This window comes from Zosterops lateralis (assembly GCF_965231275.1).
Source record: "Zosterops lateralis genome assembly, chromosome: 4".
In the NCBI taxonomy this organism is placed as follows: domain Eukaryota; kingdom Metazoa; phylum Chordata; class Aves; order Passeriformes; family Zosteropidae; genus Zosterops; species Zosterops lateralis.
In genome coordinates this window covers 41,153,874-41,178,450 of record NC_139765.1, presented here as the reverse complement: position 1 = coordinate 41,178,450, position 24,577 = coordinate 41,153,874, and the positions used below count along the sequence as shown (strand labels likewise).

General features: G+C 38.3%; 1 protein-coding gene across 3 annotated transcripts in view; it reads left to right on the top strand.

Moving 5' to 3' along the window:
• The window catches only part of SRGAP1 (SLIT-ROBO Rho GTPase activating protein 1), a 145,121-nt gene that overhangs the window by 77,625 nt on the left and 42,919 nt on the right, over positions 1 to 24,577 (top strand). For all 3 annotated transcript variants that reach the window (XM_083859828.1, XM_083859830.1, XM_083859829.1), the window contains 3 exons: positions 7,241 to 7,303; positions 17,357 to 17,539; positions 17,929 to 18,057. In XM_083859828.1, the coding sequence (XP_083715954.1) occupies positions 7,241 to 7,303; positions 17,357 to 17,539; positions 17,929 to 18,057 (375 nt within the window). The remainder of the gene's footprint in view (positions 1 to 7,240; positions 7,304 to 17,356; positions 17,540 to 17,928; positions 18,058 to 24,577) is intronic.

Here is a 24,577-nt window from a genome sequence, read left to right as displayed (position 1 = left end):
TGAAGTTTATAGTTTCTCAGTCCGTAATGGGTTGTTCATATAATATGTCTGAAATGTAAAACTGTAATTTACTAACAATTCAATTTAGTAATATGAAAGATAGTTGTAGAAGTTGATCCAATAATAAGAGAAGTGATTTGAACAGGCTGCAGTACTGTCTATGGGTAAATATCTCAGAGTTGCAAACCAGTGGAAATTTTTTTTTTTTAATTGAATCTGGAATAGTTTTCCAGTTGTTTATGTCTTACCTCAGAAATATCTTCTTCAATAGGTGTGCATTATTAGATAATCCTGTTTGCTTTCAGCATAGTTCAGTTTTTTGGCACTAGAAATTTTGCTTTTCCTTCCCTTTTGTCCAGGTGAACTGTACAATGGTATATTGTTAAAGTTTTCTGTGGAGAAGTGTGTGTCCTTTTATATTCACTCATAATTTATTAATGGAGATTGCTGCAAATTCTCTCTCAAAAGGAGGAAAATATGTGGATATTTTCAGTGTGTTAACAGGAGGTATATTGTCCTGTCTCCCTGATAAACTTGTCTCTGTCCTCTGCATGTTTTACTCATTCAGGTGCAACATTTCAAATTTTCTCTTTCTAGCATAGCTTCTTGAAAGAGAGCAAGCAGCTGCTCTTGCTTTTTTATTCCTAACTTGGATTTTCTAAAGGGGAGAGAAGAGTGGTGAAATTGAGGTGGTCCTGCCATGCATAACCTGCTAAAGCTCACACTAGTAGAGCCCATATCCTCAGCAGCTCTTTCCTACCTTTCGTCAGGGTTTGCCAGCTGACACTCAGTGTGAGAGTGCCATGTCAAACATGTTAGCTGAGGTGGAGTGTTAGCAGAGTGAGCCAAGCAAAGGCCCTGTGCAGGGATCTGAGCCAGTCCCATAATGTCAGGAAAGGTGTCAGGAAGACATGCAGCACCTCAGCATGGTGTAAGTGAGCTTCATGGGCATGTGAACTGAACGTGGCACTGCTTATTCACCAGTATCAGTTCTGAGCACACATTTTTAAGATATTCTGTTAGGCTCAGTACTTGTTGCAGAAGGTTGGTATTTCCACTCAGCCCCAGTGTGCACAATTCTTACTGTGGTGCTTGCTGCAGAGTACTGGTTGCTGTTAGTTCCCAAAGGCAGAACTGATGATGAAGTTCTTCCCACCCAAACCCTTCCACGATCCTGTGATAATTTGTGTCAGATGTGAATGAGCAGTCTAACTTAAGGTACTCACAGAATTGCATAATGGATGTTTTACTGGGCAACAAAAAGATCAGATGCAAAACACATCCTGTGCTACAGTTCATTTTGCAGGAAAGATGTCATAGGGTCAAAGAGAAGGTGCATTTAGAGTGAGAAAGGTAACAGCCAACAGTGTCCTCCATCAAAATTGTATTCTTCCTGAAGAAGAAGAATGGCATTGATTTTATTGGAGATGTTTAAGCATCAAATAGCATATTTAAGCAATTTCTGTCAGTTTCTGTGGTTCTGCAGATTACTTTTTAAAAATAATGTATTTAGAATAAAATAGTGTCAGAGAAAAGTATAATCAGTCTCAGTAGGTGTCATATCCCTATGAAAGCATATGGAATTTGTTCTCTGTTCACAGATTTTGGATTAAAGTGGAGACTAACCATCTCCTATAGATACTTTTACTCTGGAATCTGATCATACTGTTCCGTGAAATATGTACTGTCTCTCTAAGTAATAAATAACAAGAAAAGGAGTAATATGAAGATTTTAAAAATAGACTACCAAGTGCGTGCTTAGTGTCTTACTGCAGTCCACAGTCAAGAGCAGGAAATAGCTATACTCTGTTGGCTCTCACAGTATTGCACACAAGGACATGTAATGTCTGCAATTCTATGATTCTATAATTTACAAATACCAGTTAGTCAAGCTTCTCTATATTCAATAATTAGATCTTTCAGTTATCTTTCAGTTTATTAATGTAATGGTGTTACATGTTACTGCTTTTACCTTGTTTTAAGCAGCGAGGTACTTTACTCCATTTCCAAGTCTGGAGAGTAAGTACATACACCAAGTCCATGACCAGAACAGATCTTCATTGTGCTGCTCTGAAACTGCAGTCTTCTGCTGCAGGAAGGGAAAGTGTGTCAGAGTGGATTGCCCCATTGCCTACAAGCAAGATAAGGGGAGACAACAGCAAAGTCATAATCACTCTGAACTTCTTGACTCTTTCTACACCCCCTTTTTTTCTCCCCCTTTTTTTCTCCCCCTTTCTCCTTCCAAGAGGATGTGACTTCCCATTCTGCTTCTTAATGGTACATGTTACTGACCTTTTCCGTCTTGCTGGTGGTTATGTTGGTTCTCAAATGAAACTTTCCTGTGAAGTGAATCCAACATTTTCTAGAGGAGTGTGGCTTGAATTTGTATGTTAAGATTGACTCCAGCTTGAATTGTAGTAAAGAAATGATCAAATAATTTCCTAATTTCCTGGCCATGCTTACCACTGGAGTATTGTTTTGTTGCCCCTCCTGTGTGGGATATAGCACAAGCCGTAAGTTTGTAGCAACCCTTTTTTCGACTTGTTCTGTAAAAGGTGTATGCAATAGCCAATGATGATCTGGTAAAATGTGGTGGGGGTGTCTGTGCTCCTTAGTCTTTGTACCTTGAGTCCTTGTCTCACTCTCTGTTCTTCATCATTCTGGTTTTTTCTTTTGTATGCATCATACATCTGGATTTATACATTTGGATTATTTTAGGGAAATTATCCCTATTGGCTCTACCTTATATGGTCTGATGGGGCCAGGATGTGTTATATTCAGGTACCTGATTGTACATGGCTGTGCTGTCTAGTCTGGCCTCCTTAACATGTTGATACTAATTAATTTCATTCTCCCAGGAGCTATTTGTCATTCTTTTTTTCCAGGGATCAGGAACTGGCATCTGTTTAAATGTACTAAATGCAGGACAAAGCTAGGATCTAGTACAGAGATTTTGTAGCATTTATTGGAAGACATTATGTCAGGCTACATACTTTCAGATAGGCACCTAATCTCTTCTTTTTAGTTGCTGGCATATAAAAGCAGTAAGATTGCTGTTGATGCCTGGCCTTCACGCTGCAGATAAAATTGCAGAAATAAAGTAGCAGAGTTCAAATCTTGTGTGCTTGCACGTTTCTTCAGGCAGATGGGGTAGCTGGCCTCATGGGGACAATTAAAGAATGAAGTAATAAGGAGAAATGTCAAGCAGAAGGGAAAGATATTATGCAGAATATTTCATGCAGTGATTCTGGTTACCCCAGCAGTAATAATCAACTGTATAAACACATAGCCACAAAATCCTTAAACAGATTTGTATATTTATAATTTATAAACATGTATTTTCCTTGGAAGAATTCTACATAAGCCAAGATGAACATATCTTCCGACGTTTACAGTTAAATATGCTGGGGAAACCAAGCACAATAAATATTTTAGTTCCTTAATCTGGCTATTAACAAGGAATATGACTACCTACTGAAACTGTTTAGTGTTATACAGATTGTGGCACACTTTTTTTTTTTTTTTTTTTTTTTGCATCAGTTTCTTAAACATTTAAATGTTTAAAAGGATAGCAAAGCTGTTTGTTGCTATAGACTGGCAAGTCTGGGACAAAATTTCGCTGAGTCGGCTATGTTAGTGTCACACAGCTCATGAAACCTCCATAAAAGAAGGGTTTGCACTTCACTTCCCACAGGGACCCGCAGCAGACTCATTTAAAAGCAATAGGCACAGAATATTTTCCTTAAATGATGTAACTGAGTTGTTGTGTATGCTAAATACAGACATTAAGGAGTTCCAGGAAGAACTGGACTGATCCTTAAATTTCAGTTAAAATAAACAAGAGTAAAGCTGGAGTGCCAGATTATGCTTTAACAGAAATGTATGGAAAAAATTTAACAGACTTCAATGAAAATATATTAACGTGGAATAAAATCTTAAGTTTCTCAGACTTTAACCCAGAAATACAAATTTTGATAACATCAGTTGGAACACTGATGTAGTGAAAGTTGAGCACATACTCAAAGGAGGGTTTAGGTACATTTGCTTGTCTGTTGCATCAGTATGAACTACACTGCTGTCAGGTGAAAAAAATACACTACTGTGTCTGAATGCCTTGAACCAGATTAGTAACATATATAATATTTTAAGCAGATTTTTGCATGTGCTCTAACATTTTTATTATATTCTTTGTTATTTTGCTTAGTAGGTACTAGCACATTTCTCAGGGACACAGTGAATAATAATAAGCACCTTCTGTGATTGATTGTCAGGTTTTAATAGCCTGATTAGAGCTATCAGCTCAGCTCCAGGAAAATGTGTGCTGCATCTTACATTCTGTTGTTTGGGTACCCTGAGGACAGGCTCCTAGAGGAGCATACCATTCACACATGCTGAACCCTACTGCAGGGAATAGGTAGCATAAACAAGAAATATGAAAGCAATTAACCACTGAAAATAAATTCACTTCCTAACTAGTGCTCTAACATGCCATATATTACACACTAAAAGCTGTACTGCTTGCCACTCAAGTATTTTTTGATCTTAAATGGTAATGAAAAATGTATTGGTTCTTGAAAAATAAATCCCTTTTATACTGCTAAGTTTAACCAAATTTCTTGATTTTTTTTTGACAATTCCTACAAAATCTTTCATCAGAATTGAAATCAATTGAAGTGTTATCCATCACTTCAGGCATCCTCTGCAAGTTGGAGTCCACAGATGAAGTGGTGGAAGGATGACTCCTTTCTGATTGTGTGGCATTACTTGGTTGTCACTTCCCAATTTTCACTTTTTTTGCTGATCACGTCCTCCTTATCCTTTTGCTTTCCATTTAAAAGCTTGTTGTCCTTTTACAAAAGCATCTTTCTCTATTGTGGTCTCTTCCATTCACTTTAAAATTTACCATTGATCACTGTGTTTCCCTGGAAAAGATCACATATACATGTTAGCCAGTAAATCCTGAGGGCTGGACTGCTTGTGTTTCGGTGCTGGACAGAGCTCGAAAGGAGCAAAGGGAAGAAATGGGTCCTACTAAATAGTGATCATTCACTAAATCCTCAGCTCATCTGGTGTCTGTTTGCATTAAGGTGGGACTGCATTAAGAGGAGAAAAGAAGGGTACACCCTTCAATGAACTGCTGTGTGCTTTGCTTACAGTAAAATCTCAAGGGATAAAGAGAAAATTGGTTTAGGGTTTTCTGTCTCACCTTCTCAAACAGATTTTTGCACTACCAGGTTAAGGCATCCTGCCTTAGAATTGCTGTATGTAGGGCTTGACTTCTCATCAGCCTCCAGATGGCTGTGAGCAACAGTTGAAAGGGATAAATTGCTTGAAGCTGGAGTTCATCTAGAGTTTCCTCCCACATGAGTATGCTCTCATCTTAATGTCAAACATCTTCTTTGTATGCTTTGCCCTTCTTTCTGCTAAAGTAATTTTTAAAATGTTCATATTAGCACTATAGAAGCAGCTATCCAAGAACAAACAGGTGGCCTCCACTTGGAGCTTTGAGGAGGTGTGTAAGCTGTTTTAGAGCTGTGCTGCTGACTTTTAAAGACAGGGTGCCAATGTAAAGTAATGAAAAGCAACTCAGATTTTTTGCTAAAGATTTTACGGCATTTCCCCACAGCAGCTTGCAAATGTGCAGTCCTTTTCCAATTCTTCATAAGCACTCTGTGTACTGTTACATATGTGAAATTTTGTCCTTATTAGATGAAAATAATTCGATATTTTCAAAGAAATGCAAGTAGTAAGCTTTGTGTTCTAGATACTTCAGAACTAATGCATACTTCATGAAAATACCAGTCTTTGAAAAGTACAAGCAGTAAGGAAAGTTTCATAGTAATTCTGTGTGTCTCAGCTTCAGAGCAGCTGTCTTACTGTGCCTTAGCTACTACAGCTAATGCCCTTGGGAGTACAAGAATTTAACTGAAGTGTTTTTTTAAATTACATTTTTAACTTCTTGTCAGTGTAAAACCTTCTTGCATATAAGGATTGGAGTGAATACTGATAAGTGATATGATGGGTGCTTTAAATACTGCCCAGAGTTAAAGTAGGATAGTAGGAACAGGAGAAAAAACCACAGAATTTTCTGTTTGAGCTACTGTATGTATCTGTTTCATTCTCCTGGAAGACACAGTGGGTGGGATGCGGGATGTGTGATGTGGTTTCTCCTCATGCATGGACATTGTGCTGCAAATTCTCATTCAGAAACCATTATTGCTTCAGGTGTTTTAGTGATGGCCAAGTATGTGTTAGCAGCTTTGGAGATGAGTTGTCCCTGAGGATTTTCCTTTGGCTTCTGTACAAATACAAAGTACTTCTCATAGCTAAGGCCATTTCTGTCATGCAGTTGGAGTTTTTAGAAGCCGGACTAATTATCAATTTATTCATGAAAAAAATTCTCACATTTCCAGCATGGATATTAGAATGCCGAGCATCACAGAAGTGTAGCCAGGCTGTTTGCCAAGTCCTGTAGCTCTATTCTGTAGCTGTTTTCCAAAGGCTGTGATACAAATGCCTTCAACTCTTGCACAGTTGCCACCATTTTCATCAGACTGAACTGCTGTGGAAACCTAACAAAGGAATATATTTCAGTGAGACTCCAATTAAATACTCTTGTTTTGACATACTTGCTTTGATAATAACTACTGCTAAGCATTTCTTTTTTTCCTGGGTCAGAATGAAAGTAAAGTCACAGTCCAGAAAAGCTAAACAAAGCTGGTTCAGCAGCCCACTCTGTGGAATATTATGCAGTTGGGTATCTGTTTCAAAGAGGAGCCACAATTATTTCTTGCATAAATATTTAGATAGTTGCATGTGCTGAGAAACAAAGACTATCCTAGATGTAAAATTGGGCAGGATGTTCCTCTAGAATATCACATTCTGCATGGTTTAGTTTTTGTATATATCATATCAATTATAAAACAGTACACAGTTTGTTCTATTAAAAACATTAATCTTGAACTTTACCCTTTCTGTTGGCACCTAATTTCCTGATGCTTTATGGGAAAAATATCTTAAATTACTTTTGAGTTTCTTTTTAGAAGTCGTCTATCCAGATGTTATCCGTCTGCCACTGCATCCCTGAATCACTCTTTTTAGTGCACTGTAATTCAGAATGGTTTTTGTAAGCAACATTGCATTCACTGTCTAGGATGACCAATGAGTATAAATATCAAGAAACAAATATATGGTGCAGTTTTTACATACCCTTTTCTAATTCTATTTTTTTTAATTACAGAGTAAAGAGATTTCATTTCAGCTTCATGAAGACTTAATGAAAGTACTTAACGAGCTTTACACAGTAAGTACAGTTACTTAGCTTATCTTATACAAATTCCATATCAGACTACTTCTGTAAGCTTTAAGTGGACTTACATCGACTAAGTTACTGCAGTAGAGTTACTTATTTTTCTCTTTTACACAAGCCTAAACTATATTTTGGAAAAGACTACTCACTTGTTTAAAATACAAATGCTAATGCTTTCAGGATTATTCCTTACTTTCAACCCCTTTTTTTTTCCCAGACTCTGGTAAGCCAGTTTATTATAAGTTTTGGTGTTTATTGATGAAGCACTTCTACTCAGAGCTTACCAGAGCAAACTTCTTTCTTTTCTACTTTGTTTTTGTCCATGCTGCCATTTGCTTAGTTTGACTTGTGGACAACACTCAGTAAAAAATCATAGGTGTTTGCAGATCCAGTGCTGTGCTGTCTGAATGTTACTTACGTGCCCTTCCCCATCTCTGACTGGGATAAGTAAATAATGAAAGGAAAAACAGAGGGTTTTGTAGACTTTTCCATAGCATTTAAAGAGGTGAAGAAAAAACCACTGTGAACATTCTGGCAAGCTCCTGTTGTGTCCTCTGTTTCCCTAGTAAAATCTGAGAGAACTTAGGTCTGAACCTATTTTCTTGTTTGAAACCCATTTACAAAACTTGTTACTGCAAAACAATGTCTCATCTACCTGATAACTTTTTCCCCAGCTATTTTCTGAGGGGGTATGTTGTGAAAAAGAAAAGAAGCAATAATTACCCTTTTTTAAAAGCACAGCTGTAGAATTAAGAGGAATTGGTGATAATGCGTCTCTTATAAAAGCTTGTTGATTCCTGCTTGTAAAGGAAGTTGTACATGTCAATTCTCTTTTTTTGTCTGGAAGAACTGAAACATACATGCTCCAGTACCCTGCATAACAGTCTCTAGACAGCTCTGTTCCCCATCTCCAAGATTTGGAGGACCATAAAAAAACCTTAAAATATTGATATCAAGAAACATTTGTGAAGTTTAGGAAGCTATCAACAATCACTTCTCCACAGGCAGAGTTCAAACATTACTTTTGTGTATCTTGATGACTTTTCTTTTGATCTAGGGAAGATTGTGCAGCCATCAGTGGATGGATTGAAGAACATTTGAACTCAAGAACAACTTAGGTGGCAGAAAGGAGATCCAAAGAAAATTAGTCTTGTGTTTCTGCCCTTAGTTCTTTTGAGTTGTAATGGACACAGCTTCCCAAAGCCTTCTTAAACCACCACTTTTTTTTCTTTTTTTTTTTCCTTTTTTTCCTTTTTTTTCTTTTTTCTTCTTTTTTTTTCCTTTTTTTTTTCTTTTGTTTTTTTTGTCTGAAACCAGCACGATTTTGCAATTTTGTAGGGTGTGATACTGCAAAGCCTTCTTGGCGGAGGCCTGTAGTCAGTGAAGTGTTCTGGGATCAGCTTCTGCAAAGTAGCGATAGCCACAGACCATTCACACAGCTGCAGGGGATCAGCGAGTGCGGGAACCATGGCACAAGTGGGACTTCAGTGCTGAATAAGCCCTGAAGATACAGTCTTGTTTCAATTAAACAGTTACATAACTCCAGTGTCTGGCAAGGCTTGGGATTAGTGCCTGTGCTCCCAGGGTAGGGAAGCATGTGCTGAAATACTTTTCTGAAGTACCAGTGAAAATCTGCAGGACTGGACTTCGCTATTTTCACTCTTTTTCTTCACACTAGTGCTGTGTCTTCACACTGATAACCATCAGATTTCATCAGGTATTAACTTCTTTATTATGGTTTCCAGTGTGTGCTGATTCCTTTCTCAGAATTTAAGATTTATTTTTTAAATGGGAATAATTTTTATGTTATAAAAATTCTGAATTTGTCCACAATTTGAGTCAGGCCACTGCTGCAAGATGCTTTCTTGGGATGGAATTTTCTTCACTTGATTTTCAGACATCTGCAGTGTAGATACAAATATCTTAGCATGCTATTTGGGTTCCAGTTAAAGTCCCTGGGTATCTAGTATGGACAGATGAGACCCCTTTAATCAGATGCAAGAATCTGCTTCGGATTAAGTGATCTGTACTGTTAACTTCATTGTCCAGCTTTTCATAGTGATTGCAAAGGACTTGATCAGCTGTATGTGTCCACATTTAGCTAAATAAAGCCCACACATAATAAAGTGACAGTATGGTGCAGAGTAGCATCTGTTTCACTTCTTGCATGTTTAGAAAGGTCATAATCATGTCTGTGTATTATATCTGCTCTTGTGCACAAAGATAGAACAGTATCTAGACAGATGGGGACCTCATGCACAGGTTTTTAATTCTTTATGACATTTACTATGTACAGAATAAGATCACAGTGGCCTTATCAGAACAAGTATCAACAGTTTTAATCTCCAGCAGTGACATTTCTCAGTCACAAAAAGGAGATGTCATCTTCTTGTTTGCTCCATGTTTTTTTTTTTTTTTTTTTGGGGGGGGGGGGGGGAAGTTTAAAGAAAAAAAATCAGTCTTACTATTGTGACATAAATTGTTGTGTCCAAAAAAAAAGCAAAACAATTTCAAATCTGTGAGTAATATGCTAATACTGAAGTCTCTCCTTACTACTTAGTTCTGTTTCTTTGAAAGGAAAGGTGCATTCATGAGCTGTAACTTAAAATATGATGTAATATTGGAATTTAAATACTTCTAAAGCCTTTGAGTAAGGGGCAAGTATTGGAGCTTTTAATATGTATGAAGAAGGTTTAATAATCTGGTTATTTCTTATCATCATGCCTTATCTTACAACAAAGGTCTGTTGCGCTGTCCTCGTTAAAACTACACATCATGTACAGGATTGTTGAAAAAATAAGAACAAAAGCAGGTGAACCACAGCTTCAGAAGATGTTCTCAGAACAAAGCAGGCTTATTTTGCTAGAATAATCAGAATTATTTAAGGGAAACCTTAGTTTCTAATATTCCATCTCTTCTATGTAAAGGGTTTTAAATGTTACATTAGAAAGGTCTTCTACATGTTTTGCAACTAATAAAAATGCATTTTAAAACTCTGTATATTCAATTTTCAGTATTTTATGCATGGATTTTAAAATTAGAACTGAAAACATCATTCTAAAAATTAATTGAATAGCTAAGCTTCATTTCATATCTTTGCAAGTTTAGTAAATTATGGCTGGCAAGTACTTACAACAATGCCTGGTTTCTCTGTGGCTGTGCCAGACAGTCAGTATTTTCAGGTCTGCAACATCCCAGCAGCTGCACTCCTCTCTTACTCCTCTCCTTACCACACTTTCAGCTAGTGCAGGCCAGGAATCAGTCCCATGTTTTAGATAGAAATATAAACTATAGGAACTACAATGAGGTTTACCTTTTGAGTGAAGAGGGATCGGGAAAAGGGAGCTCAGTTAGTTGTGTGGGGTCACAGATAATAGTTTTTCCTGGCATTTACAGGGAGAAAAGTTGGTCAAACTGAAAGCTTGGAAGATGTTTCGTTGTATTTTTTTGGAAACTGAATGATTTAGAAATCTTCTTACACATTGACTTCAAGAGACAGCAGGTTATTGACTTTGCAATAAATCATCTTTGCAACAGAGAAAACTCCCCAGTCAAACTCTTCTTCTGTTTCTCTGGGAAGCTAAAATACCTTGCCTTGTCAGATCAAGTACTGGTGTATAGCAATAGTATCTGAGTGATGGGGAATGACAGGAAACAGAAAATAGGCAGACTCTTGTCTTGTATTGGAGAGAGGTCTTCACTGGACTTATTTAGGGGTCAGGACATATTCATAAATGTCCTCTAAAGACGTCAGGAAGGTCACAAGTTTGCTAAAAATACAGAGCTGTTCCAGTAATAAGGCTGTGAGGGCAAATGATGGAGAAAAGTGATGCACATCATAAAAGTGAATCTTCATGTCTCCCACTTGGCTTTCCAAATTAATCCTACTGGCATCACACATTTCACAAGCAATGCAAATATAAAGCTCTCAGAAAAATGAAAAAGTAGAGACAGTCCAAAGCAACTTGGATGTTAAAAAAGACAGGGCTGTTGTGCCACTTGCATTTTCCATTGATTTATCTTCATCTTTAAAATCTTGGCTCTTTAGTTTCTCAAGGTAGTTGCTTCCAGATTTTCTTTTTTTTTCTTTGCTGAAATAACACAGAATCTGAATTCTCTTTAAAAAGTTAAGTTCAGTTTACTGTGGCACATCAGAGATCTGAGAAGTTAAAATCAGTAATCCTGTATTGATAGTAATATATAAGTAACAATTCCTAAAACCACATCCAAGTTCGGCTTGGAGTGAGTGAACAGGATGCTGACAACAGCTCATACTGAGCCTGCTTAACTGCTAGAGGCCACTGGTGTGGTAAAATTGGTATAAGATTTTACTTATTTCTTGTGCAAAGCACTAACTAACCCAGTTTAATGAAACCTTGCAACTCCACCTTCTGAGAAGAACTCACAGCTTAGCAGAGACAATTCTAAAACAATTCAAACATGATAAATGCAACGGCGATGAGCTACTGTTCCAGGAAATTCCCATTTCCCGAGAAACACTGAAAAAGCTCTTAATTGTGTAGTTTTATTATAAAAATAAAATACATGTTAACACAGTAATTTCAATATATTTTAGCTCCGTAGCTTTCAGTCTTGCCTTGGTTTGAGTTTTCTAGAAAAGAAGTATATGTGTAGAGAAGGAAAGCCCATCCCATGCTGTGGGAACATTCTTCACTTTTAGTCTGTAGCACTAATTACTGTCTTGTTGATGGATTTGCCTAGATAACAACTGTGGGATTAAATAAAATTATTATCTAAGGATGACTAGTGTGCCATTCCTTGTGATAAATACTATCTTCTGCCTTAAGCCTATTTGCTGAGCTTTTTCGAATGATGCTGAAACTTTGGCACACAAATTGAGATGTTTATACTACTAAGTGAACAGTCTGTCACCTACAAATGTGAGAGTACATAGTTAGGGTAGCATAATCTTTTTCATCTGCTTGTAGTCTGACACAGTCATCTGACAGAAATATATATTTTACATCACTAGACCAGCAGAATAACCCTGTTAAATTAATAGGAGATAAACTCAGTATTTAATTTTAGAAAAGTACTAGTATGCATTTAGCAATGCTAGTTCACTACAGTGGAAAAATGCGACAAAGGTCACGATGACAGTTCAGCATCTGCAAAATTACAACTTTGCTCTCTTTCTTCAGTGCATACTTGATGGCTGATCGATAAGCACTTTGGAGACTAACGAAAGTTCAGTGATGGATACTCTCACAGGAGGGTCTGTCAGTTCAACAGTTTGGTGGACATTTGAGAACCATTCTTGTTTCATGAGATTATTCATAGTTTGAATAACAGATCTGTGAATCGGTTGCATGTTCACAGATCAGAGGCGCACATATCTCAGAACTTTTCATACAATGAGTCTATTTAGGAAAGCCTATTGCTGTTTTTAACAATGTCTAACAGTCTTAAAAACTCCAAGGCAAAAAGATGACATAGTGTTACAGGAAAGAATCATATATGCAACATAACTGCAAATTCTAAGGTAATTTGTTGAGGAAGTATGCACTGAAATACTTGGAAACCAATTCCATAGCTTGTTCCCATTTATTTTTCCATATGTGTCTCTCTAGTGCTTTCTCAAATTAAGTTCAGCTTCTGCAATATCAGCCCTTAAAAAAGCATTGGCACATCATGAAAAAGGCTGAGAGCAAAATCATGAAAAAGTTCTCCCCAAAGGCTTGCAAAATAATGATGTCACTAGTGCGTGAGATAAGCAGTGCTACCAACATAACAAACTGGACAGGAGTCAATGAGCATAGGCTGATCACTGCTCTTTACAGAGTCTGTATTGATTCCTAAGCCAGTGGGGCTTGGGTAGGACTGACTCTAACTGATGTCCAGCCCTGTGAATACAGAGAGAGTTTCTTTTTAAATTTTAGTTATTTGGGAAACCATTTGTACCAAGAACTTGTGCAGAGTTTGTTGTGTGAACATGGATTTCAGGTAGATGTCTTGGTTCCCCATGAAGGCTATGAGTTCCATGTAGTTCTCCCAGAAAACTTGCCTTTCAGTCAGTGTAGGGTGAGACACTCTGGATTTGGTAGCATGTGCTGTAAGCAAGCAGTAAGAGGAAGAAGTACTCCGTGGTGATGTGAAGCTAGTGGAGTCAGTGTGGAGACATTGGTGAGAACAGACATACACTTGTACTCCTTCAAGAAGTCCCTCTTCTGACGAGGCAAGCTAAAGTGTCTGCCACTGCAGAAGGACATTTATGCCTAGTCTGCTAGTCTGCTTAAAAACTTCAGTGCTCACTGCTTTTGGCAAGCAGAACAAATCCTTGTTTCACCACTTAGGCACTTTGAGATGCAATTAGAAAACTTTGAGTTATATTTGATACAGAATCACCAAATATGCTGAATTGGAGTGGGCCCACAAGGGTCATGGAATCCAGCTCCTGGCCCTGCATAAGACCATCTCCAAGAGTGATGTCATGTGCCCAAGAGTGTTGTCCAAACAGTTCTTGAATACAGGCAGGGCTTGGTGCTGTGACCACTTCTCTGGGGAGTCTCTTCCAGTGCTCAGCCACCCTCAGGGTGAAGAACTTTTTTCTAATATCCAACTTAAACTTCCCCTGACAGCTTCAGGCCATTTCCTCGGGACCTGTCACTGGTCACCACAGAGAAGGAATCAGTGTCTGCTCCTCATGAGGAAGTTGCAGACTGCAATGAAGTTTCCCTTCAGTCTTCTGTTCTCCAGGCTGAACAGACCAAGTGACTTCAGGCACTCCTCATCCAGCTTCCTCTCAAGGCCCTTCACCATCTTTGTTGCCCTCTTTTGGGCACTCTCCATTAGCTTTATATTCCTCTTCTATTCTGGCTCCCAAAACTGCAATTTTGTGAGGCTGTCCCCTCCCTTGCTCAGCTGGTGATGCTGTGCCTGATGCACCCCAGGTCTTGGGTAGCCCTCCTGGCTGCCAGGGCACTGCTGACTTATTCAACTTTCCCTTGACCAGGACCCCCAGGTCCTTTTCCATGGCACTGCCCTCCAGCCTCCCATTCCCCAGTCTGTCCATTCGTCCAGGGTTGCCCCATCCCAGGTGCAGAGTCCCAATACCTTTCCTTTGATGGACTTCAGGAGGTTGGTGATTGCCGAGTTCTCTTAATTGGTCAAGGTCTCTCTACAGGGCCTCCCTGCTTTGAAGGGAGTCAGCAGCTCCCAGTTTTGTATCACCCCTGAACTTGTTTAGTCTAGTCATGCATCCAAGTCATTAATGAAGATGTTGGAGACTACAGGACCTAAGACAGCCCTGCAGAACCCCACTAGTGACAGGTCACCAGTCTGATGTCACTCCATTCATTACAGCTGTGCCCAACCAATGGGCCAGTTGCTCACCTGTCTCATGATGTGTTTATCCAGCTGTGTGCTGGACATTTTATCCAGAAGGATACTCTGAGAGACAGTATTGAAAGATCTACCGAAATCCAAGATCATATCAACTGGCTTCCTTAGTCAACTAGATGGGTTACATTGCCATAAAAGGAAATCAAGTTTGATAAGCAGGACTTCCCTCTCATGAAGCTGTCCTGGCTGTGACCAGTGGCTGTGCTGTCTTTCAGGTGTTATTCAATACCTCCCAGAATAATCTTCATAGCTTTACCAGGCACTGAAGTGAGATTGACAGACCTGTAGTTTCCAGGGTCCTGCTTCTTGCACTTCTTGAAAACTGTTGCAACATTTGCCAACTCCCAGTCAGCCTGGACTTTGCCAATTCCCAAGACTGCTCAGAAATGGAGAGGTTTTGTGATGTCGTCAGCCAGCTCTTGGAGAATCCTTGGGTTGATTCCATCAAGGCCTATAGTTCGCTCTGCAGTCAGAGTAAAAAAGAAAGTAACCTTTCTAGCTGTTAAGACACATGAGTTAGTCTTGTCCCACCAGTGAAAAAGTCTAGAGATAACACAGAACAAAAGATAAAAAATAAAAGCAAATGCCTCTAGCCTCATGTAAAGAAATACTTAAAAGATTTTAATAGAAAGGCCAAAAGAAAAGGGCACAACCTTGCTTTTAATTTCCTTTCCCTATCACTTTTAATAAGAGCCATATCACTTTCTATGCTTCACTGTTTTATTATATAAACCATTTATTTCAAAAGTCCATTTCTTCTCTTTGCAGTAATTCCTTTGTTTCCATGTGGCTGTATGAGTTAAGCTCCTTGGGTACTGATTATTGACAACTTTAAGAGTGCTTTTGGAGCAGTGCAGGATATAGGAGACTGAACATGCTATTTGGTTAAACTGGGAACCTTGTATATACCTCAGCCCTGTGGGCTTGCCTTCTCTTCCTAACCCAACTTTGTCTGTCTCTGAGGAATTTTTCTTCCTCATCCATGCAGATGTGAACTGGTGAGGCAGCAGCTGTTCCCAGCGGGTGTAGGCAGTGTTTGAGCAGGGGGCTCTGCACTCTGCTCAGGCCGTGGAGCACAATGTGCTATAGAGGAGCAGCAGCAATAACACAAAGTCCTGCTCCAGGCCCTTTGGTGTTTTTCACCACAAAGCTGTAAGCATATGCTTCTTAAAATAAAAACAGGGCCACTTTTTAGTGCTTGTCTCCAACTGTTTTACCTTACTACAGGAAGCTGATGAAGAGTTGCCTGTTGCCTCATATTTTTGATACTAGTGGCATCAATCTTAAGTAGTGGCATACACAGTTATGGTGTATAACATTGTTATACATTGTTATGCAAAATTGCATCTCTCTGAAAGTGTCCATCTTTCTGTTGCACAGGACTTGAAATTAGTGTCAGTTCAGCCACCCACTGGGATGGCATGCAGTTGGTTTGTGTGGATCCATGCTAAGATGTGCTGTAGTGAATTTGCAATATCTAGCTGTAGTGTTGCTATTTTGTAACTCTATGGGTGCTCCTTATGCTGGCCTAACTACTCAGTTACAAAAAGTACACTCTCCCAAGGGGCATTTCAAGGCAGCTTCCCACAACTGTCTGTCTCCATGGGTCACTCACGCAGCTGGTCCCTGCCTGTGGGCCCTTCCAGATGTGAATAATTTGCATGGCTTCCACCCAAAGATAATATCTGCTGGTGAGAGCTCTGGCACCCTTTAGAAGAGGACAGGAGGCCTCTGGCTGCCTGAGGATGCCTTCCTCCTTGTTCAGTGCTCTAAACTTACAAAAACAGCACAAAGAAACAAACAACAACAAGAAAAGACTGGGGAAGGCAGAAAGATGCTTCCTTTGGTGCAAATGGGCAGAAATAGCTCTACCCAGCAGAGGTAAGGGGTTTGTGATTGATTGCTGTCCACTACAAGGCATTCAGGCTGAGGTTTTTCTTGCTTGAAGAAGAAAGGGAGGAGGACTGGACTAAACCAGTCCTTTTTCCTCCTTATGGCATGTGCAAGCATGTATTTGCATACTGGCAACCCAAGCTCTCTCATCTGCAGACCCATCACCTGTGAAGAGGAAAGATGCCTTTGGGTCTATGGGGAAAACATTTTCCCAACTTACGCATCAGGCAGCCCTTTCTTCACTTCTCATCTGGTTTTACATTGAGCCCAGTCCGCTGGCTGTGCAGTGGGCAGACACTTCTTTCCAGGCTATGGACAGCCATCCAGCAATCTGTGGATTTGCTCCCAGGCCGTAACTTCCCATTCCCTCTCCTTCCTTCCCCTTTCCTCAGTGCTGAAGTGATCCTTCTGCTTTCAAACATTCGATGTCCACAGCCAAGCTGTTACTTAGCCCAGAAGATAGTTATATAGATTTGGTAATGATACAGATTTAGTTTTGCTGTTAATTATTTTAGATTTTCACTTGAAGACAAGAATACTGAAATTTAATAAGAATGTCTTTTGCTCTTTCCTGTCAGAGAAATGAAAGAAAAAAAATCCCTATATGGAATACTGTTAAATATATCAAAAAAGAAAAATGCAACCAAAAGTCCTCAATATCCACTGGCAAAGAAACTTACCGAAGATCCATGTTTATAAGTCAACATTTTGCTTAAAGACCCTGTGATTTTTCTGCAGATACCTTTATATTTTCGTTTTCTCTAAGACTCCTTTGACTCTTGCCTTTTGCAGGTCATGAAAACATACCACATGTATCATGCAGAGAGCATCAGTGCAGAAAGCAAACTGAAGGAGGCAGAGAAGCAAGAAGAAAAACAGATTGGGAGGTCAGGAGACCCTGTTTTTCATATTCGACTAGAAGAAAGGCACCAAAGACGGAGCTCTGTGAAAAAGATTGAAAAAATGAAGGAAAAAGTAAATAGTCCTTTTATTTAGCTTTATTTGAAATAAATTCAATGCATTTCTGACATTCTTTGGCATGATATTAGACAGAGAAATCCAACTGGGAAATAAAATTTAGCAAGGTACACATAATAAACTAGCAGTGCATTATAGATAACTTGACATAATTTCAGTTCAGAGAGGGGAATGCTTTATTCCCAATATATTTATTATTATAAAGTTTTTCACATTTGAAACAAAATACTAAGTTTTCACTTTGTATTGTATTTGTTGTGTGTATAACAGGCTGGAAATTAAGGTTCTTCCTTGTTACTAGGAATGTGTGCTTGAATTGTTACCATTTCTGCTGCATACCAAAAATGAAGTAATTAAAATACATTAACATGCAATGTCTTTCCTAGCGTCAAGCAAAATATTCTGAAAACAAGCTGAAATCTATTAAGGCCCGTAATGAATACCTGCTCACCCTTGAAGCAACGAATGCTTCTGTTTTCAAGTATTATATTCATGACCTTTCGGATTTAATTGATGTAAGTATTGGCACATCTGTATTTATGTTTATTCTGTTCAGGAATAATACTTTTTTCAGTTTTAAAGGGACTATATTAGTCATATGGATTGCCTACAATGCACTTGCTATTTATAATCTTGCACCATACAATCGGAAGTTTTTCACTTATTTCCACAATATAAAGTGCCAGTAAGATGCTGAACCCATTCCCTTAAAGTTTGAACATTGTGTTTGCTCCCCATGTGTCAATAGAAAACACAACATTTCCATTATGTACCATCTTTGGGATCTAAATATTTTTTACAAGATAAACTTCTTAAGTGGTCATTTAATGGTATTTAATTCAAAAGAAGCAATTTTTCCCATGTTTTCAAAATTCTTCAGTTTTATTTGTTTAGTCATGGAATCATACATACAGTGGCTTCTTACTCTTACTTCATGCAGTTTGAAGAACAGACACAATCCTGTACTCTATACTGTCAAGACACTTGTTACTTATTTTCAGTAAGTTGTTTGTATGAGAACATCCCAGAAGAATGAGGTTATACACTAATGTTGACTTGTACCAGCATTTAGTCTCCTGTATTACTGACATTTTGACGTGATGTGAGGGAGCATCCTGTACCCTTTACCACGTCCCACTCTCTTTGTAAGCTGGCTTTCTATGTGAAAGAGAAAATACAGAGATAGCAAGCTCAAGCCCCAGAACATTCATTCACTAGCAATGCAGGGTTAAATAGCTTAGTGGGTCTGCCTCTGGCCCATTTGAAATTCTAGGTATTTGAATATGCTTGCTACTGCAGCAGTAATGTATGTTATTTACTACATAAGCAACATTCATATACAGCTCTGGTTTCTCATATAGAATAAATTAATACCGAATTTGACAAGAAGTGTCTCATTTCTACTGACTGGAGAAGCAAAGCTTCTCAGAGAAAGGGGAAAATGCCTTCTTGAGATTAATGGCTCAAAATAGCTACATATACATGTTTTGTTATATGTCATCTAAATACTGATAGTCAGTTTTCTTCGTCATTTCTAGTTTTTCTATAATTTATAAAATCTTGCCTGATTTTGTTATAACTTTGCCCTTTTAAATGGTTTTGCTTCATTTCTTTCTTGCTTTCCTATAAAGGATGACAGTGAATCCTTTTGTGTTTTCAGTATTTTTTCCTGTCCCTATTTCAACATCTCTTTTATTCCTTTCCTAGTTGCTACTGCATGTTTACTCCCGATCTCTTCTGATTTATTCTGTGGTCTGTCCTTGTCTAATCTATATCCATCCACTTGCACAACCTGCTCCACCCATCTAGGCTGCCCAGGCAATGAAAGCATTTACCAGAACCTATAGGTGAATGATTAGGGCAGAAAACAAAGGACAAGCCGTGTACCTGCTGGGGTAGCCCCCAAGTGAATAGTTGACCCTACCTAACAGATGATTTTCCTGCTGCTGCTTAAAGGATGACAGATTTTTGGTCAGGAGTAAGGACATGTCTCATACATGTGAACTTTAGGAGGAATTATTCTTGGATTCTGGAAGGAAGGAAGGGTCCCTTTCTTTTTGTTTCCAGCACCCTCACCCCTTCAGGAGCTGGATAGATGCTCATTTTGTCCCCTCTCCTGCCTTCCCATTCAGAGTTCACATTTATCAGAGAATGTCTCCAGTGTGTGTTTCTACTTGGTCAGAACTTTATCAGGTTGGAAAATGCATCTGATTCTTACCCACTTCAGTGATGTCCACAGAGGTTTCTGTAGCAGTGAAAACTGAGAGGAGGAACCACAATCCCAGAGCTTTACAAAGAATTGTGAGGGGAGAAGTGAAACTTTCTGTCCATACACACACAGAGCCAACACTCATTGGAGTTAGTATATATAAAGGTATTTACACAACCATGAAGACTAGAGTTTCCTAACTGCTAGTCTTTAATAAAAATATACATTCTACAATATGTAGTAATGCAGAAAAACTGTATCTATTCTATGTGTCCTTTTAAAAGGCATGGACCAATGTACACAATAACATTCTTTTGGCAAAATGGCTTGAGAAATTACCCTTCCCTAAGGAATTTAAATGGAAAGTTTAGCTGCCCTTTGCATCACTATTTTGTAAGAGTTGGCTGTAAACATGTACAACCAGAATTTGCTTCAGAGCTAATGTAATCCAGTTGTGAGCTTGTTTAAATGAAGTGTCTTTCAGACATTTGTATTTAATCAGAATATGCTGTGAAAGCATTGGTATTTAGACAGAGTGTTTGCCACTTGACAAAGGAAACTCTTTTTTGTAAATGCAAGCATCTTGGCAAGGTTTTGGATTTATATCATTGGAATGTGAGACATGCTTCCCAGTGGCCATATGTTGCAACAGTACAGACTGCCTCATTCTGTAAATCTGTTAATGCCGTGGTACAATTTGGAGTTTTCAGAGCAGTGGTGGCAATTTCATTCTTTGCCCTCTCTATTTTGTCCCGCTCTGCTTGCCTGACTTCTGTGCTTCCCTGAAATCTCTCTCATTGCCTGTACAGAAGGGTATTACCTCTCCTCTGTGTCAGAATTCCAGTTAACATGGAAGAATTTAGATCTCCTCAAGCTGTTGGTGTTGCCCATAAGTGAAATTGAATGTTTTCCTATGTTAGTGAAAAATATGTCTAATGAAAATGGGATAAATACATGCAATAATATAGTAAACTGCTCCATAAGGGTTTTTTTTAAATAAGGTTGAGGAGGATAGTAGAACTACTAAGTTTTACAAAACAAAAAACAAACACCCCAAAAAAACCCTATTTTTCATTTGGATTCCACTGCATTTTCCATATATGAGGCTTATATGGAAAATCCTAAATTACTGTTCTGAACTCAGTCTGAACTGTTCAACTCTGTCATTTCATTAACAGAGCTCAGGGCTTCTGACTTAGAATTTTGATGTGTTGCTCATTTTAAGCTCTTGTGATAAAAGCAATATAAAAATATTGCTGGAGTCTTAGCTGGATGATTTAATGCATTTAGTGAGCTGAGGGATGAGACCAACATTTGCAAAGAAGCAGAGAGATAAACAGGATTTGATATGCATAGTGTATTTCTGTCCTCTGCATATTGTACTAGAGGAATTTGAATTTTCTGTTAAATATTTCTTCTCTGCTGACTAGAGTGGGATCTAGTTCAAGTGCAGGACAGAATTAGTCATTTTCTTTATTTGTGTGTGTAAAAAACCAGTAAAGATTAGCTGAATTAAATAAGCTTTACCTAGTATGTAGAATTTTTTTAAGATTTTGAGTTTCAGAGGAACAACAGACTATACACTGCTGCTAATCTTACTGTTAGTGCCAGCATCTGTCCATATTGCACATACTTTTACTCGTTTCCATTCATTAAATTTGTCTCAGTATAAGAGGAAGGTAAGGACCATTTTTCAGACTTACCGTACATTTTTATGATCTGAAGATAAATATTAGAAAATAGTGATCAAAACAATTTTACTGTAGTTCTGCCACTGAAATAAATAAAATACTAATGTGTATTGTACTAAATATTGTAATGTGTATTGTACTGTAATGTGTAATATACTAAAACACTAATGCTAGTGTTGGTCTTTCTTAAAGTGGCGTTTCCAAATCTCTAATTGTAGTATGCATGCTTTGGATCATTAAAAAGTTAAGGAACATTTAGCTTTTGTGAACTTAATTTATTCTGTAAAGGTTCTTTATTAATCATTCATAAGGCCAAGTTTAAAACTAGGGTAAAGTGTGTGTAGCTCCCAATCTTTATTACATAAGTCCTCATAAATATGGTATGTACCCTTAGATTCCTTTGATTTGAATGTGGATGTCTGTGTAACAGAATACTTAGAAAGTGACTTACTCAGAGATTAAGGCTTTTTTTATTAATTCCTCTCTCCATTGACATTAGAATTTTATTACTATTCCTGAAACAAAATTGAATTAAATAAGAGCAGCTTGGTTTGGTTGAAGCTCTGTGCTAAGCACTGCAGTTTGTTTTATTCAAGTCTAAATATACTCTGGGGTACAATAAAGGCAGTAAATGCTCTTGAGACTGCTTCAGATTTAATTTCAAATAAGAATAAAATGCAAATTACAAAATTAATTTTTCACATATCCCAAATGCATCCCTCATCCCCCTTCACTTTGTCCAACCAAAACTCTTTATGAATCTAGAAATGCAAACAAACTCATAGTCTCTGACTTCATTCTGGGTTTTTTTATCCTGATGTCTTACTGCACCAAGTGACATGTGATCTCTCTAGCCCATAGATAGGGAGCAGATCTGTAGGCAGACAACCAGCCTGGCTGGACCCTCACTCTGCTGACTCGTGAACCTCTAAGACTCGTATTTATTTTGGCTAACAGTCTGGTCACTCACTTGAACTGTAGAATTCTTTCCACAAATCTACAGATTTTTTCCCAAAACTCACGGAAATACATGTGCATGTGTGTGTGCATAGACAACTCTTTTTTCTAAACCATCTTTCCAGCAGATTAAAACAGTACTTTTCTTTCTCAGTAGCCAAGATTCTATGGCAGAGCTGCTTCCCAGTTATGATCTGTGTCTCCAGATTTTGGGGAAAGTGGGCTATGGCCTGATAGAAGTAAGAGTTGTGATGTCTGAGTGTGTATTTTTGTTATGAAAAAAATAACTTCCTTCATACAAATTCTATTTTTACGTAAGTGATTGAAGCAAAATTTCAAATTCAGATGTTTTTAATCATTCAAAAGAACACTAGTGATAAGGCATTTGTTCAGGATCTGTGTTTAATTTTTGTTTTCTCTGCTGGCATTGGCATTGCAAGAAAATGCCTCAGCCTGGCAGGATACTCTGCTTCAATTGAAAAATGCTCTTCTTGTCTGAGAGGCCCTATTTGTTGCCTTGTTAAGTTGTCATCTGTTCAACTTGCCAAAGATGATCATGATGATAGTGACTGAGTAGATTAAGGGTTAAACAATGAAGTTTTGTCACAGCAGAAAGGCTGGAATCTTACATTCCAGATTGCAAAAAAGCTGCTTCAGAAACCCACACAGCTCTAATTGTAAATCAATAAGCTTTCTAGTAATACTCGGATTAATCCACTAGAGCCAAAATTCAGGCTGTAGTTTTATAACACGAGTAGTTGGCAATGCTAGACCTGGCATTGCCCTCTATTTCTAATTCCTTTTCAGTTTAATCTTCCATGAGGTCTCTCTGAAACTAATGCACATGAAATAAAACAGCTGTCCCAATTCACTTTCTTATCAGGACTTTTAGTCTGTCTTTTTCATCCAGGATAGTGAATTAAATATGAGATCTGATTTGACATAGAACAAGAGAAAAACACCAAGAGACTTTTCCTTTTAGAAACAGTATTTTTGAGGCTAGTGTTCTTTGAAATATGGATGCACTTTAGTATAAAAGTTGAGTCTGTTTTAGTAAGTGTAGCACAAACTTCCATTTTATAAATGCAAAAGAGAGAGGTTAACATATGTGTGTTTGATTGAACATGACATCTTTTTCATTTTCTTTGAATGGTTCAGCATCTGGTTTTTTTGGAGAGTCACTGTCCCATCTGCAGTCGCTACCTGGAGTACTTTCTAGGAGTGAAAACTTAGCCTTTCTGGAAGCTTTGTTCTGAATAAAACAACTCTCAGTTGGATTTCAGAGAGCAGCTTCATCACAAGTTGTTACTGCACCTAAGTCAACGTGTCAGTTGTTTCATTCCCTTTTATTCATCAGTGAAGTGTTTCATTCCCTTCTACACATAGGTTTTGGTATGGTAAATAGGTTGAAAACTCTTTCCTGTATAATGTGTACAACTGTATGTCTGTCTCCCTCTCTATTTCTCTCCTTTTTCAAATAAGTGAGAGGAAATGGGGGGGAACGTGATCCCATGAGTCCTGTGGGGTTTGTAATAGCTGTGAGGGAGGTAATTATATAAACAGTGTATATATGCTTGTAGGGTGCAGTGGATTGAATTCAAATTGCTCCTCTACCCGGCTCCATAGTTACTTTGTGAGTCCTGCAGGGATGGATGATTTTAGCTGTGGGTGGGCAGGGAGGAGGAGTGGCTGGGGCTGAGGGATGCCCTGGAGCAGAGTGCTCTGACTGCTCTGGCCAGGCCTTGGCCTCTGGCTGTGGCAGATCTCATCCATTTGAATAAAGAGCAGTGCTTTGTATGCAGCTGGTAGCAAAGTGATGTGCCACTGTTGAGGTGTCATCTCCCCTTACCTGGAGGCTCACTGAGCAGAAACTGATGGTATTTACTGTACTATGCAGGGAAACAGTTGATATGCTACTGCTGTGACATTTTTAAAATATATTCAGCTGTTCTCTAAAATATTAACAAAACATGAATAATGAAACTGAAGATGTTTAAAATTCAAGAAAAAACATGAGTTTATGTTTTACCAATAAGGTTTAAATTACATTCCATTTCGTAGAGAAAAAAAGACATAAATTATTACTTTCTGCATTTAGTAACGTGATGTACATTGCTGGCTCTGTATGAACATGGGAAATAAGGTGTTTACATTAAAAACATTTTCATGATTGGGGAA